This window comes from Danio aesculapii, chromosome 18 (assembly GCF_903798145.1).
Source record: "Danio aesculapii chromosome 18, fDanAes4.1, whole genome shotgun sequence".
NCBI lineage: Eukaryota > Metazoa > Chordata > Actinopteri > Cypriniformes > Danionidae > Danio > Danio aesculapii.
The window spans coordinates 14496286-14517208 of record NC_079452.1 but is presented as its reverse complement, the minus strand read 5'-3'; the positions used below and the strand labels follow the sequence as shown (position 1 = coordinate 14517208).

The 20923-nt window shown below is 35.5% G+C and overlaps 1 protein-coding gene across 2 annotated transcripts in view; it reads right to left on the bottom strand.

Annotated features, from left to right (window-relative positions):
- Positions 1-20923, bottom strand: part of nectin1b (nectin cell adhesion molecule 1b) — a 451256-nt gene that overhangs the window by 290380 nt on the left and 139953 nt on the right. For both annotated transcript variants that reach the window (XM_056478835.1, XM_056478834.1), the window contains exon 5: positions 7850-8001. In XM_056478835.1, coding sequence (XP_056334810.1) covers positions 7850-8001 — 152 coding nt within the window. The remainder of the gene's footprint in view (positions 1-7849; positions 8002-20923) is intronic.

Below are 20923 nucleotides of genomic sequence, written 5' to 3'. Positions count from 1 at the left end.
TAGGATTATTACCTGTTCTTAGGTAAATTTGTGTTTAGTTTGAGCAAACAAAGAAGGACTGTTGATTTTGATTGAGTTCTGTCGCCATGGTAACTTATGCTACACAAATGACCTCTTACACAACTTTTTAAAAATTATATTTGAATCGTATAAAGTTTCAATTTGTCAATTAATTTTAATAATAGCTTTAAATAAAAAAAATACTTTTAAATATTTACATATACATTTGCTTAAATATAGAAAGCTTTTAAAATGACTGAGCTTTTTGTGAATCTACATTGTTACAATTTGCTGACTGACTTGCACTGATAATATGTGCTTTAAGTTGCCTTCTTAAACCATCAACCATTATCTGATTGGTTGGTATATGATTCTGATTGTCTGCAAATCTTTCAGTTGAATGCAGTTCAGTGTTAATCACAAACGTAATCACTAAACTGGTTTAGTTTTTAATCAAGCATTGTGAAACCACTTATCCTGGTCTTACCCAAGATAAATTTGTTTAATTTTGTTAACCCGAAACTTGCTTGATAAACAGGCTTATGTGCTTTTGTAACAAAAAACTCAACTCAACGAAAGCTTAACTCAACTAAGCTCAATTTAACCAAGCTCATTTCAACTCAACTCAACTAAGCTCAAATAATCTTAAATAAGCTCAAATAAACGAAGCACATCTCAACTCAGCTCAGATCGGCTCAACTCAAATAAGCTCAACTTAACTAAGCTCATCTCAACTAAGCTCATTTCAACTGAACTGAACTCAACTAAGTTAATCCCAAATAAGTTAATCTTGACTCAACTCAACTAAGCTCAACTCAACTAAGCTCAAATCAACTCACGGAAGCTTATCTCAACTAAGATAATCTCAACTAAACTAAGCTCAACTCAACTAAGCTCAGCTCAACTAAGTTTAACTCAACTCAGCTAATCTCAACTAAGCTCATCTCAACTCAACTAAACCCAGCTCAACTCAACCCAACCCAACTCATGTAAGCTCAGTTCATCTCATCTCATCTCCTCTCAACTAAAAAACAAAACAAAACATAAGAAGACACATTACACACGCACTTTAACTGTTGTAGTAGTTGTACAAACATACAAAGTCAATCTTCAGTGTAAATCTGGCCCAAATAGATCTTCAAATCTGTTAGCCTTTACTTTGCACTATATTTTTGGAATTTTAGCCTGTATTCGGGAAAGGAAAAACTAATATGCGTCTGATTAAAACCTGATTAAAAGCTTTTAACCCCAAAAACCTCACTCACATCCGGGTCACGGCACCAATGTAACCTCTCCTGATCTACTCGATTAATATCTGGCCCTAAAATCAGAATTTAAACAAGGGCCATTTGCAACCCACTTTACTTCCGCAACCTGGTGCGTTTCTAAGTTAAGATTAATCGATAAAAAAATAAGTAAGGCAGGACTTGATTTTATCCATCGGGTATTGATTGGAGTGGCTAATACACAGCAGAATGGAAACAGATGCTTGCAGAGATGAAAAGCAAAAGAGATTTCATATGTCAGCAGTAAAGTAAAGCCATTTCAGAGAGCAGAACAACTTATTATATTTCATATACAACAACAGAGTTTTTGGACTGATGAATAAAGCAAAAACACAGGAATGTGAAAGCAAACAGGTCCGTTTTGACTTCATGTTGACTTTAAAACAAAGGATTCTGCAGCAACTACAGAACATTTCTCAATGGGCTGTGCGTAGGCCGAACATCTCAGTCATGGTTATTAATGAAATACTCAGAGGAATGTGAATGAGATTAATACAGAGTCATAAAGGGAGAACAGCTGCTGCCATGGAAGTTGTGACTACAAATAAAACTATAATGAACTCATAAAAAAGGCATGATGGAACTGAAAGATTCAAACGCTGCAGTCAAGCACAGCGTATAGAATATTTAAAGCTGCAATGTGTCATTTCTGCACCAACAGTGGCACCAGACAAAACTGCAAAACTACTCACTATTTCCTAAACACGACTATTGTGTGCAGCACTGTGGGATTACAGCAACCAAATGTCTCAATGTTTCCTTACAAAACATATAAGGGCTGTTGACATGATGTTGAATTCTAACTGTTTTGTAATTGTTCATTTATGGGTAATTGACAAATAAGCAGTAAAAAAAAAAAGAAAAGAAAAAAAAAATGTTTAGTTGTGAGGTTGTGCGTGAAAATCCCATTAAATCAGCAGTTTCTGAAATACTCAGACCAGCCTGTCTGGCATCATCAACCATGCCACATTCAAAGTCACTTAAATCACACTTCTTCCTCGTTCTGATGCTCGGTTTAAACTACAGCAGTTTGTCTTGATTTGTGTCTACATGCCTAAATGAATCGGGTTGCTGCCATGTGATTGGCTGATTAGAAATTTGCATTAACGAGCAGCTGGACAGGTGTGCCTATTAATGTGAGTCTATTTATGTAGTTTGAAGTCTGATGTTTGAGAAAATATAAGGGCTCACTAACTTATTTCACTGTTTTTATAATTACTTTTTACCGAACAAAAGGAAAAAAAAAAAAAAAAAAAAAAAAAATATATATATATATATATATATATATATATATATATATATATATATATATATATATATATATATATATATATATATATATATATTTTTTTTTTATATATTTTACTATATAATTAGTATTTTCATCATTTTAAATGCATTAATTTATGTCTTTCATGGATTTCTTGTTATAAAAAAATGCTGTTATTTTATATATATATATATATATATATATATATATATATATATATATATATATATATATATATATATATATATATATATATATACATACATACATACACACACACACACACACACACACACACACACACACACACACACACACACACATTACATTACACATATATACATTACATTTTTGAGCCAAATCTAAAAATTGTATAGTGGTGTGACTGTCTCAAGCCTAGTTCAATAAATAACCATCAATAAATATCTAATTTAACAAGTGGCTTTTTTAGTTAATATCAATCTTTTTTTATCTATATATTTCTAAAAACACCGGAAATTGATACATTTTGCCAATGAAAACCTCTGGTGTGACACTATATGCTAATTTTAAATTGCCAATTACATTGAAAAATTTAACTAGGTGAAGGATCTCATTCAAGATCATGCTACTGATGCCCCCTGTAAAGACCATGACGTGAACGAGCTAAGTTTGTCTCAGAATTTTTCACATATTTAACTATTTTCAGAAACTATAAAATTGTTTATTTTTGTTGTCCTTTAGTGTCGTCTCTTAATTACTGAAAATGTCCAACAAGTCATGGAAATATATATATATATAAATATTAAATAAATAGCACTGTATGAATATGTGTCCAACAATGAAAATCAATTGCTGTCATACTACATGTATATTATTTATTACATGTATATTATTCTTAAAGGTATAGTTCCTAATTTTTGCTATGTCACACCATAGGGCATACTATTTGCGGTACGTTCAGTAAAAAGTAAACATAGAAAGAGTAAATACATCTATTTTTCCTTCAAAATTTATTTTACACGACAAGCATTTTTTTGTCAATTACCCATAAATGAACAATTACACAACTATCCCACCAACAATCTCACATTTTCAATACCCCAGCATCTGCATTCTCCCACAGATAAAGATAGGGAGAGAGACAGAGGTTCAACGACCTCCAGATGGAATGATCCATCAAAGGATAGACACTGCCGTAGAGGAGGGATCTATCATCAAATGGGCACATGCAATGCGGAAACAATCCCCAGGCATTGCCAAACAGAGGTCAGATAGAACAAATAAGGCTTTCAGAGCATGTTCTATGGTGACCTTTGGAGAGCGAGAAGGAGAAAACAGGAGACGTGAAACTTTATAAGAATTATGCTTTCTGAACCAAAACAAAAATGTCCTTCTGTGTAGAAATGATGAGTGGTGAAACCATAGGAAAGGTGTGTCAAAAGGGTTGAGAGCACTAATTAGATCAATAGTTTCTCCTAACTAGAAAACGTAATGCAGAAACTTAAACCTTGAAACTTCCCCTTTATCATATATATATATATATATATATATATATATATATATATATATATATATATATATATATATATATATATATATATATATATATATATATATATATATATATATATATATATATATATAAAACAGAGTAGTGATCAATGTAGAAATCTGGATATATGAATTATGAACATCCAACGTGCTTGCCAATCTACCAACACTATGTCAAGGCAATTTCTAAGTTTATGGCTGAGTGGTTAATCCACATAATTTTTTTTTATAATCTCATTTGTACAATATAGTATAATTTGCTCTTTCCCCAATTACAGTTGGGTTTAGGGCTGGGGTTTGGGGGCCCGCCTCCTTATACAAATTTTACATTTTCAAACAAACAAAATCGTATGAATTCACATGAATTACCCACTAATCTGACAACGTGCAAAGTAATTACATTTCTTTGTGAGATACTTTTTATTTCATTAAACTAAACTAAACTAAAATTAAATAAATAAATAAAAGGACAATAATAGCCAGACAGACTGACAAAGACAGAATAAAATCAAATCAAATATAAAATTAAATAATAATACAAAATGTATAAATATATATAAATAAATAAATAAACAAATAAATAAATAAGTAGACAGACATGCACAAAATAAATAACTACTTACAAATAAATGAATAAATAAAAAGACGGACATGCAAAAAAATATATAAATAAATAAATAGAGAGGCAGGCAAATATTTAAACAAACAAACAAATAAACAAACAAATAAATAAATAAACAGGCAAGCAAATAAGTAAATAAATAGACAGACAGGCAAAAATAGATAAATAAATAAATAAATAAATAAATAGACAGGCAGGCAAATAAATATATAGTATATATATATATATATATATATATATATATATATATATATATATATATATATATATATATATATATATATATATATATATATATATATATATATACCAGACAGACTGACAAAATAAAATAAAATAAAAATTAAATTAAATGAAATTAATTAAATTTAATATCTAAAGTCCAATAAGCAGCATGAACCATGAATAGTAATTCAAAGTCTTTCATAGAGAGTTTATCAACAATTTACGGAGCCGTTAGACCAAAGGTGAGTGGGAGATGATTCTTGAAAAACCAGAGACTTGATAACTCAATTACATGTCCTCACCTATATATAAGGAGCAATAAAATGTTCCACTGCAAAGTACCAAAGTTCCGTACACTCACATCGTGACCTATTCCTGAACTCCCGCCATTTGCTGCATTGCAATTTTGAAAAACGATCAACGGCATCTCTCCTAAAGCAGAGTCGCTCTCTATACAGTAAATATCAGCCGCAGACATTTCCAGCTTGCAGAATATTTTCCTCATTCAACCATTGGCCGTTCAGACTTCCATTAACGCTCTGCAAGTGCCCGCAGAGCGTATCATCAAAACCTGCCACGGAATGAGATGACATCACCAAAAAAAAAAAAATTATAATATAAATGCCAGCTGGGTTGAGGAAGGGTCTGAAAGTTTACACGCAAACACTCCCACGCACACAAATAAATGCAATGATAGAGAAAAGCAGAGTTGCCGACTCCAGCATGCATGTTAGAATCTCTCCAATGAAGCAGCAAGAGAGAGGCGTATGCATTATTATCAGAACAAAACTGCAAAAAGCCTCCGCTCTCTACAAATATTGGACCAATTTCGAGGTTGTGCTCGACAATTTAGAGCAGCATCGCCTCATTTCATTAGTGTCTTTTGTTCTTAATGTATTGCCAAGCTTGTGGAGGAAACTACAGGTGTTTGATGTGACAATTAGAGCGAAGGAACGGCTGCAGTTTTGCTCTGCATTTCGTTTGTAGCTTCTTGTTTTCACCTAAGAAAAAGGCGGAGAAGACGGAGAAGATGTGGGAGGCGAACGTAGCTCGGAGAAATGCGAGTTTTGTTGCACAAGTGCCTGTGATCAATACTAAAGAGGCAACAAAACTGTGATGTTATTTTTGGGGAGGAAAAATGACAGGGCGCTTTATTCTGAATCTCCGAATCTGTGTGTGTGTGTGACTGTGAGTGAATTTTGTGGGTGCTGGCAGCGTAGCCTGATGTATGGTGTGACTGGGAGAAATTAGAGAAGAGGAAATGACAGTATTTCCTTGCTTTGTGCTGCCAGGTTGAAGCAATAGGTAGGAGGCCAACCTCCGTAAATTCGGCGCAGGCCAAAAAATGCAGGTGCGAGTTTGTACACGCCGAACGCAGCATGGAAAAACAGAAAAATATTTTGACACTAAAGCCACATACTGATGTCTGAATGTCATGTGCACTAGATATTGATATGTGTTTATGTTACGTATATGGTGCAGTGCAATCTTTAAATTATAAGACTTAATCATGCAAGAATATTACAATAATTGTAGAGAATTAATCAATTTAGTTATTGTTAATGTAACAATTTTCTTGATTCGTAATTGTATCAGTGATAGCAATAAATAAGTAAATAATTAAATTATAATTAAAATAATTAAAATTAATTAAATAAAATGTTTTATATTATATATCACATTCACAATACATTCAATAAGTGATGCACTGAAAAGACAATTCTGATCTGAAATCGAAAAGCTAAAAATCTGCGATTGGCTGAAAATCGCTTTATAAAGTAATTTTTTTAATTTTCAAATGTAATTTAATACATTTTAATTATACATATTAATAATAATAATAATAAACAAACAAATGAAAAAAAAATAATAATAATAAATAAATAAATAAATAAATAAATAAATAAATAAATAAATAAATAAATAAATAAATAAATTAGCAACATTTCAATGAACGAGTCGGGAATTATGTAATTATGTGTGGTAAAAAATGGGTAGAATACGAGTTACATCAGCGAAACATCCACATTTTAAAGGCTAGTTTATACTTCTGCATCGAGCGTTTGCTGTGACCCACAGCGCATGTGTTGTGTGTAGTCGTGCATTTATATTTCTGCGCACTGTTTGCCTTGCTTTGTAATAACACTTCCCAAACTAGCTGACAGTATGTTTCTACGTTCCTCTGTATCTTTCTTCGCTGGTGTTTTGTTTTTTCTGAACGCTACCTTAATGTACAAGCAGCTAAAACTCGCTCGTTCTGAGGTGGGAACCGACGGACATGCAACAACTTTAATAATAAGGTAAAATGCAGTTTCCACCTAGAGCTCCTTCATGGGACGCGACACCTGTAAACACTCGCTCCAATGGTTTTGCGCGGTTCTCCGCCCCCGCCCACAGTTGTCAGCTCTACCAAGCTGACCAATCAGCTTGCCAGACCATACCCGTGTGCTTGACACAGAAGTAAAAATCAGCCTTTAACTTTGACCTCAGCATTCGCGCAAGCTAGTCGATGGCATGTTTCAACTGATTTTCGATCTTTTCGATAATTTTCTGTTACCAAAATTTCAGTGCATCCTTACATTAAATAGTTATACAATGCTAAGTTTATCCTTATACTTTAGTAATTGGGTGCCTCTTCAGGCCTTCATTGAATCAGAATGTTTAAAATCTCTTGGCTTAAGTGTCTAAATACATTTTTGTATTCCCGAAAAAAAAAAAATATCTGTGTGTTTGATCAAGATGTGATCGGTGGGATTATAAAATAAGAATTATGAAGGATCGTCAATTAACTGGCTCATGCTGAGCTGATCCAAAACTTACATTTTTGGAGCTACAATCGCCTGGGCCCAAAATTAAAGCTCTCCCGGGGCCAACATACGCACACGATAAGTCAAATAACCATCCGCAACTTACCCGTCACGTTGACTTCTACTAGTCCAGAACGTGTGCCGATGCTATTGGTGGCCTCGCAGACGTAAGTCCCGCCAAGCTCGTAGGTCACAGGGCCTTTGAAGAACAGGGTGTTGTTCTTGATTTCTATGTTGTTAGGAAGCGATCCGTTCAACCTGTGAAAAAGCAAAACAAAACAGATGATATATTATTTGATCTACCCGCATGGAAACAAAGTTGGGAGACAAATTTTCTCAAGTTGACATGGTGGGACATCATCAGCAGATCAACTGTTATTACAAAGACAGATCCAATCTTCTGAAACAAAGCAAACATACCAGGAATACCTCAAGAGCTACACATCCAAAGCCAGCAGACTTGAAGGGTGGTACGACTGAACGGGCCCTTACAGGTCTGAATGTTGCCCAAGGACAGAGGGAGTAATTTAAAATGAGGAAAACAAACAGAGACAAAAAGCTGTGTCACATGTGGAAATAAAACGTCTTGTTTTGCTGTCACTCTTTCAGTTCTGGGCTGCTGCACCTGAAGATGTATCCCAGGAGACTACAACAAAACCGATCAAGAAGAAAAAAACGACTTACAGCGCCTCAGACTTTTACTGTGTCCTATCTGTGTGGCCTAATTCTGGACTCTTCATGGTTCAGATGCCCAGCGAGTTCAGACTTGTCCTGATGTTCCTTAAAGCTAGATAAAGGTCATGATCTTTGGCATGCTAGTGGCAGAAGCTCTACTCTTTTTCTTATCAGAGATCACGTATAACGATGCCTCCTCAGGCACCAGCCATAGGATCATCTTGTTCCCACCTAAACAAGTTCCTTTCTCCTATCTAAAGACACCAAATCTGGTATGTCAGGGTCATGATGACTCCTGATGGTGTCCTTCATCAGAACTTGCAACCTCCTATGTTAGTATTCACAGATCCTAGTTTGGTCATAGTTAAAGGCTGTTCACACAAAGCGCAATAACTATAAAAATAACACCAAAGTGACTGTTCGAAAAACCGTTCAGAATGTAAAAGAACAGAAGAGTTGAGACCACACCTATACCTGATAAATAACCGATAAAATACTGACAGAATCCATTTTAAAGCTAGTGCAATTTAAAATTTTAGACACCATTGTAAAGACGCCCATGGCTTGATGTTAAGCCCTGTTTTCAAAGATTATTTAAAAATATGAAGTATCTAGAAAACAATTGGTTATACCATAGGAGGGACTAGTTAAAAATATAAACAGATCTATAGACACCACTGTAATTATCCTTATATTCATAGGTAGTCCTTAGTGCGAATCGTCCTTTAGTGTTGATGGTATCCACCTGACTTTAACACATTTTCGGTGATCTGTTTTCAAGTGGTTGATTGAGATGGATAAACTGTTTTACATTGGTTCAACATGTCTTCAAATTGTGATCTCGTATATTATTGAGACCCTCTTACTGTATATCGTCACACTCTGCATCACTTTTACTGTATAATGAGTACTAATGAATGAACAAACGCATGTCACGAGGAAAGCAAGCAAATGCTAATTATGTGGATGTCAATTAGGATAATCATGTGTTGTCATGCAAAGTCCTTGTCTTGAATAATTTTAAACATTTTATTTTGGGCCACTGACTTTTTCGCTAAACCAAACATCCAATTGAAGTCTTTTTCAAACACCCCATAAAATACTAAGACCAAAAACAGATGTTCTGCTTGATACCATACAAAACGCCATTAGTTCGCTAACTAACATCCCTCTGAACTGGTTTACAATTGTATTATCATTGTCCACTTGTGATTTGAATGATAAAAATGCATCTTAATACCATATGTACAGGGCGCCCTAAGTGTCTGGATGACTAGTTTTGTTTTAAAAGGGGCCTATCAACCTGGAACCTTAGGGTGTATTCACACCTGTCTTGTTTGGTTCACTTGAATAAAACTTATGTTTATTTCTTCCTTTGGTGAGGATCTTTTTGGCAGGTGTGAATACAGAAGTTTCTCTTTGGTGCGCACCAAACAAATGGACTCAGACCCAGCTGAAGAGTCGTGGGTTATATCCGAAATTGCCTACTAATTGAGTAGGTACTACATTTGAATTTGAATTTACTAAACGACCATAGAAAAGTATGTTCTATATAGTATTAATGTGAGTAGTATGAATGAACTTCGGATGTACTACATCTCCCCATTGTCAATATCACATGGCCTACCTACACCAGTACACCCCGTGAATTGTCTCACGTGGCATCAAGGGATAGCACAGCATCCATTGGATGCGCACTTTAGATTCTTGCCAGAAGTAATAGGTCAGATTACTTACTGCCTACTGTTTTTTCAATACTTTGAATTCAGACATACTACTCCCCTCACATACTGTTTTTAATGTACTACTGTACATAGTAGGGAAGTATGCATTTCTGGAGGCAGCCAAAGTCTTGGTGTCAGACCATTACAGGTTAATTTAAGGTGTGAATATGTCCTGACCTTGATACGACACATGTTCAGATTTGTCAGGATCCCATAATTTAAATTGTGCACTAGTGGCATGTTCTGTTGCTAAGCAACCATTAGCCTCAATCTCCAATGAACTATCAATAAAAAAAAAAAATCCTATCTATGGCTGTTTCCGAAATCGCTTACTACTTGAGTAGGTACAACTTTAGCATTTTAAATTACTACATGACTATTTGAAAAGTATGTTGTATGTATAAAAGTTGAATGTATTACATCCGGGTGTTGGGGGAGTGACAAGCTGACAAAACATTGCTGTCACTCTGATACACGCTTTATTTATGGATAAAATTGCAAAGTACTGCATTGTTTGGGTGTTCTGTGTTTGTTTGAGATAATTAGTCGACCAAAATGTGTATATTCCATACAAGCTAAAGCTGATCGGTCAGTTCTTGTCACGTGACTCACAGTGCGCTTGCGGGATTCATTCAACAAGGTGTGTCTGAAATCCACGAGTGTGCGCAAGCCACGCATCTCCATTTGAAATAATAAACTTGCGCGAACTCTAGAAAAGACGCAACATGCAAACGGCTCCTAAAAGGCTGCCGGCATTTGTGATCTCCAGCAGTTGATCTTCTTGCACAGACATGCTGGATTCACCAGATTTTTTGACAAATGGGTTGCGGATCCATTCCTTTGCAGGTCCATCACAGGGTCTTTACCCCTTCACAAAGAAACTTTCCAAATATGTCTGTTTCTTACTCATTTTGCTAGCATGTGGGTTAAATTTGTCAGCTTAAGTGACCTTGGAGTAAGCGAGAGAATCTGGTGGTTAAGGACCACTGCTACAGGGGAAAGCGTTTCTGGCCAATCCATGGCTTACTTCAGCACACATTTAGTTTTGTTTACAATTTCTGGGTCACTTGCTAAAAGGACAGTGCGAACTGGAACCACATGAAAAAAAAATGTGATAATAAAAAACAACAACATTGTGTTTGTTCTGGACCAAAGCAAGTAAAGGAATGGACTTACACCCTTAGTATTCTCAGAGCAAGAGATACAGCTGATCTGCTACTAAAAATAAAAATAAAAAAACATTCAAGCATTGAAATGTACCAGTTATTCAGGTGAACAAAAGGGTGAGCATGAAATAGATGGTAGAAATTAGGTCAAGACTCAAGTCTTCAGAACGGAATATATCATGCATACAATATATTCACATCATGCTGAATCTGATGAATGAGACATCTGAAGTTGTTCAAGACATTGATTGAATTTGATGTTATTTTGACAAAGAGCCTATTACTATTGATTTAACGTAGTAATTACAAAATGAATAATTGCTCTGTGGTAAAATGGACAACTGTAACATTCCTCACCTGATTTACAATAAGCAATTAATTGTGATTATTGATTTTAATGTAAAATGACATGTTGAAGTAGTAGTGTCTTTTACACTAATGCTATTGTCAGCGATTCAGAAAGCAATAAGCCATTCATGTGTTCCATTGATTTTACCATGCTGTTGTTAGGCATGACGCAAAAGCAGAGCAATGACTAGTAAAAGTTCAATTACTAAATGTACAACCCTCAACAGCACACACCACTACCTCTATCCCCAGACAATTTCACGCAAAACTTCTCCTGGATTGAGTTTTATTCTTCTTTTCTTTTTTTAAGCAGAGGTCATCTGTCTCTTTTCTAAACTGTTGCTGTAATATTCATAACCTGGCTCAGGACGGAGTCTGTGAGCCAGCTTTCAGGCCCAAAATACAAGCGATTTTCTAAATGCTGACTGCTGCAGAGCAATCTGATAAGATGCAGCAGACGGAAGACGGGAGGAGAGATAGATAAGGAAATATGTCACAATGAGCCGTCTGAAGATAAACTCTAGAGTGTGAGTGCTTATGACTCTTCTGCTTGCTTTATGATATATTTATGCTAAGAATCTCTCGGGCATGTTTTGATAGCTAGGAAATTATCGCAATTTTGAAAGTGAAAGTGTATGTATGTGGGAGAGACAGAAAGAGAGAGTGTGAGTAGTTACATCATATTTCAATGTGACATCTGAAACAGGAGATTTATTTCATCTAGACGTGCTTAGTCAGACTGTTAAGTATATCCGCGTAAAGTCTGGCCAAAATGGTTGCTTATTTCAGCCAAGAATCACCCACTTACACTGGAGAAGATTGTTTGGCTGACGTGTAAAGCAACCAATCGGTTTGATTAGCTTTTACATGACATTTACATTAAGCTCAAAGTAATCTTAAAGGGATTGCTCAACCCAAAAATGAAAATTCGATCACCGTTTACTCACTTTCAAGTGATTTCAAGTTTATTTAATCTGTTAACTAGAGATATTATGAAGAAAGCTGATGACCTGTAACCATTAAATTTCATAGTAGAGATGACAAGTACTGTGGAAGTCAATGGTTGCAGGTTTCCAGCTTTTTTTCAAAATACTTTAGTTTCTGTTCAACAGAAGAAAGAAAGTCAAACTGTTTTGGAACAAGTAAAGGGTAAGTTAATGATGACAGAATTTTCCGTTTTGGGAACTATGCCTTAATAGTTGTGTGGTGGGCTCCTAAACAATTGCATATTTTAAAGGGTGCTCACAAATGGCAGATTACAAAATTTGGTTCAATTGCTCTATTAGAATACTGTAATACAGTGTTTCTTATCCATGCTCGTGGTCCCCATCTGCCATTACTCCTTAACCAAACACACCTGATTCAGATCATCAGCTCCTAAGCAGAGACCGAAAGACCTGTAATAAGTATGAAAGCAAAAGGAGACATCCAAAACATGCAGTGTTGGTGGTCCTCTAGGTATGTGGTTGAGAAGCACTGCTGTAATACATTTTTCAATCTGGAATATAGTTAAGGTCCACACTGGTCCATTTTCAATTTAACCTGGGATTTATTGAACTAAATTATGAACCCTACAGGGGCAAAACACATTAAAATTTTAATATGATGTCTTAAGATTTGGCCATAAAAATGACAGAATGCTCAAGCAAAGAAAGTCAAACTGGTTTGGAACAAGTAAAGGGTGAGTAAATGATGATAACATTTTCAGTTTTGGGTGAACTATCTCTAACTAGCTTTGTGGTACACTCTTAAACTATCACATTTTAGGTTCATAATTGGCAGATTTGGTTTGATCGCAATAAACTTTGGTCCAACTGCTCTGTTAGAATACTGTAATACAATGTTTCTCAACCATGTTCCATGTGTCCTTAACCAAAAACACCAAATTCAGATCAGCAGCTCATTAGCAAAGGCTGAAAGACCTGTAATGATTGTGACAGAGAAAAGAGACATCCAAAACATGCAGTGTTGGTGGTCCTCCAGAAAAGTGGTTGAAAAGTACTTCTGTAATATAAGTTTCCATCTGCAATACAATCGAGGCCCACATTGGTCTACTTTCAATTGAACCTGGGATTGTTTAAACAAAATTATGAACCCTAAACAGGGGCATAAAACACCTACATTTTAATATGATGTCTTAAGATTTGGCCATAGAAATGACAGAATGCTCAAGCAAAGAAAGTCAAACTGGTTTGGAACAAGTAAAGGGTGAGTAAATGATGATAGAATTTTCAGTTTTGGGTGAACTATCTCTAACTAGCTTTGTGGTACACTCTTAAACTATCACATATTAGGTTCATAATTGGCAGATTTGGTTTGATCGCAATAAACTTTGGTCCAACTGCTCTGTTAGAATACTGTAATACAGTGTTTTTTAACCATGTTCCATGTGTCCTTAAGCAAACACATCGAATTCAGATCATCAGCTCATTAGCAGAGGCTGAAAGACCTGTAATGAGTGTGACAGAGAAAGGAGACATCCAAAACATGCAGTGTTGGTGGTCCTCTAGGTACATGGTTGAGAAGCACTGCTGTAATATATGTCTCAATCTGGAATATAGCGGAGGCCCACATTGTACCATTTTTAATTTAACCTGGGATTGTTTAAACTAAATTATGAACCCTACAGGGGCATAAATCCTCTAAAAAAATTAAATGTATCAAGATTTGGGCATAAAAATGACAGAATGCTCAAGCACACTTGACTTCTCTCATTATAGTCATGATGTTTCCCATTAATACAGATGTTTTAAAACATCTCTCCTTGCCAGGGGTGTTGCTAGGGATTCTGATCCCAATGCACAGATCTTAGCTCAGGGGCCCCTCAGTAGAAATCATGTTTGGACAGATGGGGGATATATCCCACTTGATAGTAATTGGATCCCAGGTCGGAAATCATGGGGCTCCCCCAGTGGAAATCATGTTCCTTCTACCTTGGTAGAAACCAACGAACCACCCTCAGACATCACTGTAGGTCCTATTGTAGGAGTATATTTTGTTTTGTTTTGTTTGTGTAATGGAGGAATTCCTGGTGTGGTTCTGACTCCTTTTATAAGCTTTTCATGAGTTCTCAAATGATAAGTACAACCCAGGCTTATTCTGAAAACGTACCACTATATACATTTCTTTTAATAAATACGTCCCAGGACGTACGCTTTTTTTGCATTTTTTTTTCGTGAATCCACCAGAGACCAGTGTGCACTCCACCAGCGAGACCAGTGAGTGCCATTCGTACATGCTATTCTCGTGTAAATCCACCAGAAGCCGCTGTTGACAGACTGAATGACTGACTGACCGACCGACTAACCGACCCACCCTTGTCCATCCCTAACCTCAACCAATAATGTTTTCAAATGCACAGATTGACCCGCCCACCTACGTCCCTAATTCCAACTGAGAGTTTTAAAAAGCAACCCAGAAAAAAAAAAAGCCCTCGGCTGATTTTTTACCACGTTTTCAGATTTTACCACATTATCACCTTGTTATTTACTTGTTTATTTGACTTTTTGGCTTCTGCTTTTGTCTTAATCACTTTCTGGAACCGCTCTTCGCCAGACTCGAACTTAAAGTCCGCCGACGTACATGCCAGAAATATATATAGCGCTACGTTTTCAGAATGAGCTGTAATGAATGTTGGAGAATGTTGCGCAAGTAAACTAGATTAACTAACGTACCAAGAGAATCAAACTACAAGTGTAAACACCTGCTTAGGTAATAAATTGCACATCTTAGGTATGTTTTTCTGCTTTTGCATTTGAATGTTATAGCGTGCACCTTTTGTAAACAAAAACCTTATAACCAATAACTGTTTTGAAAAGCACTACACAGCTTTAATCCAATTTAGTTTAAATCAAACTGAATTAAAGGGATAGTTCACCCAAATATCTAAAATTACTCACCCTTGGTGGTTCCAAACCTTTATGATTTGATTGCTTTTCTCTTTGAACCTAAAAGAAGATATTTTGAAGAAAGCTGGAGACCATAACCACTGACTTCCATAGTAGGAAAAACAAATACTATGGAAGTCAATTATTACCAGTTTCCAGCTTTCTTCAGAATATATTTTGTGTTCAACCGAAAAAAAAAAAAAACTAAGCAAAAAATAAAATAAAATAAAAATAAAAACATGTTATTTTAAGGAAGATAAACCATATTGGTAATAAATTGTTAATACATAAAGTTTTGGTAAAAGTTTTATTGAGATGGAATGTTAGTGCTTAGATGCATGTTGGCTCGATTGGGAATATTAATATATATATATATATATATATATATATATATATATATATATATATATATATATATATATATATATATATATATATATATATATATATATACGACATAGGAATATTAAGAGCTGTTTAAAATAATTTAAGACCTACAACACAATATTTTAGTGATTTAAGAATTTTTAAGGCCTAAAATTTTATTTGTAAAATTTATGACATTTTAAGACTTCAAGACCCTGCAGATACCCTGAGTATCATTTAGAACTTTCTGTTTTGGGTGAACTATCCTTTCAATATATACCCTTAACACCTTTGAAAAGATACGGCCAAGGTGACAGCTTACATATCCTATTTTCTGAGCCCACCAATCAGATAAGAGCTAGCCGGACCATGAAAGCACTTTATATTTTTCCACAAAATACTTCACGGCAGTTTAAGCCTTCTTAAAGTATATGGGAATCAGAAGTCTCAACTGACTTTACTTCAGCATTATGACAGACTTCCAAATGAAACGGAATATTGAATGAGATAAAATGGAGAATGAAGCCTGATTCGGCTTACATCTTTTAGCTTCACCAATCTCTGGCTCACAGCAGACTGACGGCTGGAAAAAAAAAAAAGTTCCATCCAAACTAAAACGGAACACCATATGATTGATATTACGAAGACATTTCTTTAGTGAATTAACTCGCACTAATTAACTATTCCTCAGCGGACCGGTAATGCATGCTTACAAAGTAAATAGGTTTTAATTGATTTCATGCTCAGTTTAATGCTAAAATGTGCTTTCTTTCATCTTAAAGGAACACACTTAAAAGAAACATGCTCATAATACAAGTCCCCTAGAGTTAAACACATGAGTTTGACCTTTTTTTGAATCCATTCAGCTGAACTTTGGGTCTAGAGGGAGAACTTCTAGCTCAGCTTAGTTCCTTGATTATTAAGCCAGAATGTTGAGTATGAGTATAGTTCCTAGCCATGTCGACCTAGAAAATAGCAAGTTTTAATTTATCGTCGGTTAGGGCTGCGCAATTCTGGCTAAAATTCGATTTTTTTTTGTTGCTTAAAATCAAGATCACGATTTTCTCACGATTTGATAGATGTAAAATAAAGGTTAATATGAGTAGCTATTATAATAATAATTATTATTACTATAATAATAATAATAATAATAATAATAATAATAATAATAATAATAATAATAATAATAATAATAATAATAATTCTTCTTCTTCTTATTATTATTATTTTTATTAGTATTATTATTATTTTTTTTTAAACTTGGTAAAACAACAACAATAATATGGCACCTATATGTAGGTCTACTGTTGGTTAAAATGCTAAATTTTGTATAGACTTGGAATGGTGGACTAAATTTGTCCTGGTCATTGATGCACAGTAAAGTGATGACATCAGAATACAACTATTCATTATTCTGAACTTGAGTTATTATGTTTGAGACATGCTTGTCATTTGACATTGACAACCTTATTAGACCCTTTTTGTCACTGGTATAATGAGACATTATCAGATTCCCGCTGCATTATATTCAACATTATATAGGTTAGAGTAGTTATACTGAACCAGTAAATGTGTTAAAAGAAAAAAACATATTGAATGTTTGTCGTAATCATAACTTTATACAATGCGATATGATCAATGATAAATGATGTGCATGGTTTTGGTTTCACTTTCACTGCTGAGTGCGGTACATGTCATGGCTGCCATCACAAAAAAAAAAAATACATGCATGTAAATCATACTTCCCGTGCGGCTCCTAAACGATCACTTTGTGCAACAAACTGAATGTTATTTACAACTTTATTATCTGTTATTCACAGCCTATGAAGGTTCTGTTCATTAAAGTATATATCATTTGCAGGCATGCACACATCCTCTCAGTAGAAAACAAACAGTGCATCAGCTCACTTGTGATTTCGCGGCTGCGAATACATCATAACATTAAGACAGAAATGCTATTATTGGGTGAATTATACCTTATAAATACAGTAAGTGACACTTAACACCATTTGGAGGTGTCTATGTTGTTGAGCAACGTATATAAAACGTATATATGTGAACACCTGCCGAATCGAGATCGCGTTATTTTTTCGATTAATTGTGCAGCCCTACCATTGGTTACAATAAATTATTTAACTACTCCTTGTCCCGCACAGTAACTGTGCCATTTTGGTGACTGTCGCTTTAAATGCAAATGAGATTATGCTTTACTCAAAAAGGGTGGACCTACAAATGCCTGTGTCAGCATAGTGGCAAATTCAAAAACATGACTAACATCTTATGCTATTGAGGGAGAGATGGCCACTAATGGGCGGGTCTTTTCCCCTCTGATGACACGCAGAAATGGAGAATGTCAATCAAAGTGTTTCTTTAAATTAATGTATTAATTAAAATAATACATTTTTACCATTAGAGGCTGGCTATATTCACTGTCACCCCTAATAAATGGATTTTTGCATAACAGGTCCCCTTTAAAATAAAAAAAAAAACATTTATTTCCTAAGCTGAATGCATTTAAAATATTGCTCTGTTTGTTTAAAAATCCAATTAGTCTCATATTAGCAGTTCAACCAGAAGTACAAGTTTGAGGCAGGTTTGTATTTATTTTTGAATCCATTTGGTGCAGAAATGACACAGACCCGATGTTCTTTGCACCATTTTCCCACTGTGCATATTCAGAAGGCCATTTGTCTAATATTTATGCATATCAAATATTCAGCGTTTATACAATGTAACAGATTTCGGCACATTTGTAATTTAACTGCAGCTCGTATGTGTGTGTGTGCGCGTGTTTTCACAGTAGCTCTGGACTGAAATGTTCTGCAACAGCGTGGTGATGACCTCCAGTGTAGCGCCCAGGGGACCCTTCAGAACACATTTGGTGTCCGCTCTCCACTGCTGCTGTGGCCGTCCTCTCTTATCTGTCACGCCGAAGCCCGTGTCTCTCCCCATCACTGTCTTCCCCTCCTCTCTCTCTGCACTCACACCATTCTCAGTTTTTTCTCTCCCATTGTTTATCTGCTTGCTTTTCTAGCAACTCCCACCATTTGAATGAGATAAATATTCCTGCTCTTTTTTTATTTTTAGCTTTGTTTGCAAAATCTATGACATACTTTTGTCCGCTTTTATTATGCTTATTAAGAGTGGGTGTGAGTATTTATAATTTGAATGTGCGAGGCTTCTGGGGTAATTTGTTTTTAGTTATTTTAGCTGTACGAAAATAGCCTGTTATTGATGTTTCATTTATTATAGTAATTGTAAGCACTGGTTTTTAGAGTGAATAACTTTACCATGGCTGCTTCAGAATGACTGAGCAGACAGTGCTTTGTGCCACACAAAACTGATGCAAAACTGTGAAGCCAAATTAAAGAACTCTCTTGGTGTCAGTTTAGGAATAAATTCAGGTCAAATACAGGGTTTGCTTGGAGTCTGAAATATCTTGCTAAAGTGGACTTTTCAGAAAAGTGGAGAACATACCACTGAGCCATGATGATGACAGAATAGGTAGGTGTGGCACTGAAGCCCCGACTTCTTTTCTTCGAAAGCTCCACCTTCCAATAATTGCTTTAAAGTAGAAATTAAAGCTAAATTTGGTGTATAATGTCATATATTGTCACAGCTGCATTAATAGCTACACCTTACAAGTAATGGGTTTGACCCCCTTTTGCCTTCAGAACTGCCTTAATCCTTCATGGCATAGCTTTCAACAAGGTACTGGAAATGTTCCTCAGAGATTTTGCTCCTTATTGACATGATAGCATTATGCAGTTGCTGCAGGTTTGTCAGCTGCACATCCATGATGTGAATCTCTCGTTCCACCACATCCCAAAGGTGCTCTATTGGATTGAGTTCTGGTGACTGTGGAGGCCATTTGAGTGCAGTGAACTCATTGTGAAGTTCAAGAAACCAGTCTGAGATGATTCACGCTTTATGACATGGCGCGTTATCCTGCTGGAAGTAGCCAGTGGGTACACTGTGGTCATAAAGGAATGGACATGGTCAGCAACAATACTCAGGTAGGCTGTGGCATTGACATGATGCTCAATTGGTACTAATGGGCCCAAAGTGTGCCAAGAAAATATCCCCCACACCATTACAGCACCATCACCAGCCTGAACCATTGATACAAGGCAGGATGGATCCAAGCTTTCATGTTGTTGATGCCAAATTCTGACCCTACCATTCGAATGATGCTACAGAGACTCATCAGACCAGGCAACGTTTTTCCAATCTTCTATTGTCCAATTTTGTTGAGCCTGTGTGAATTGTAGCCTCGGTTTCCTGTTCTTATCTAACAGAAGCGGCACCCAATGTGGTCTTCTGCTGCTGTAGCCTATCTGCCTTAAGGTTGGAGGTGTTGTGCATTCAGAAATAATAATAATAATAAGCATACATCGGTTGTAACGAGTGGTTATTTTAGTTACTGTTGTCTTTCTATCAGCTTAAAGCAGTCTGGCCATTCTCGTCTGACCTCCGGCATCAACAAGGCATTTATGCCTACAGAACTGCCGCTCACTTTTCTCTTATTCAGACCATTCTCTGCAAACCCTAGAGATGGTTGTGTGTGAAAATCAGCAGATTAGCAGTTTCTGAAATACTCAAAAGCAGCCTGTCTGGCACCAACAACCATGCCATGTTCAAAGTCACTTAAATCACATTTCTTCCTCATTCTGGTGCTCGGTTTGAACTGCAGCAGATTATCTTGACCATGTCTACATGCCTAAATGCATTGAGTTGCTGCCATGTGGTTGGCTGATCAGACATTTGAGTTAACGAGCAGTTGAACAGGTGTACCTAATAATGTGGCCAGTGAGTGTATATTACGTCATGACAACAATTTTTTGTTTGTTTGTTTGTTTTTATTTTACTCATTTGAATAAGGTAATCAGGTTTCAGCAGTTTTTTTAAGTTATACAAAGTTTATATTTTTTAGTCAGTTTGATTGATGTAAGTTGAGATGACTAAAAAACTTCAACTGATTCAACAAAGAAATTGAAGACTGCAATATTTTTTT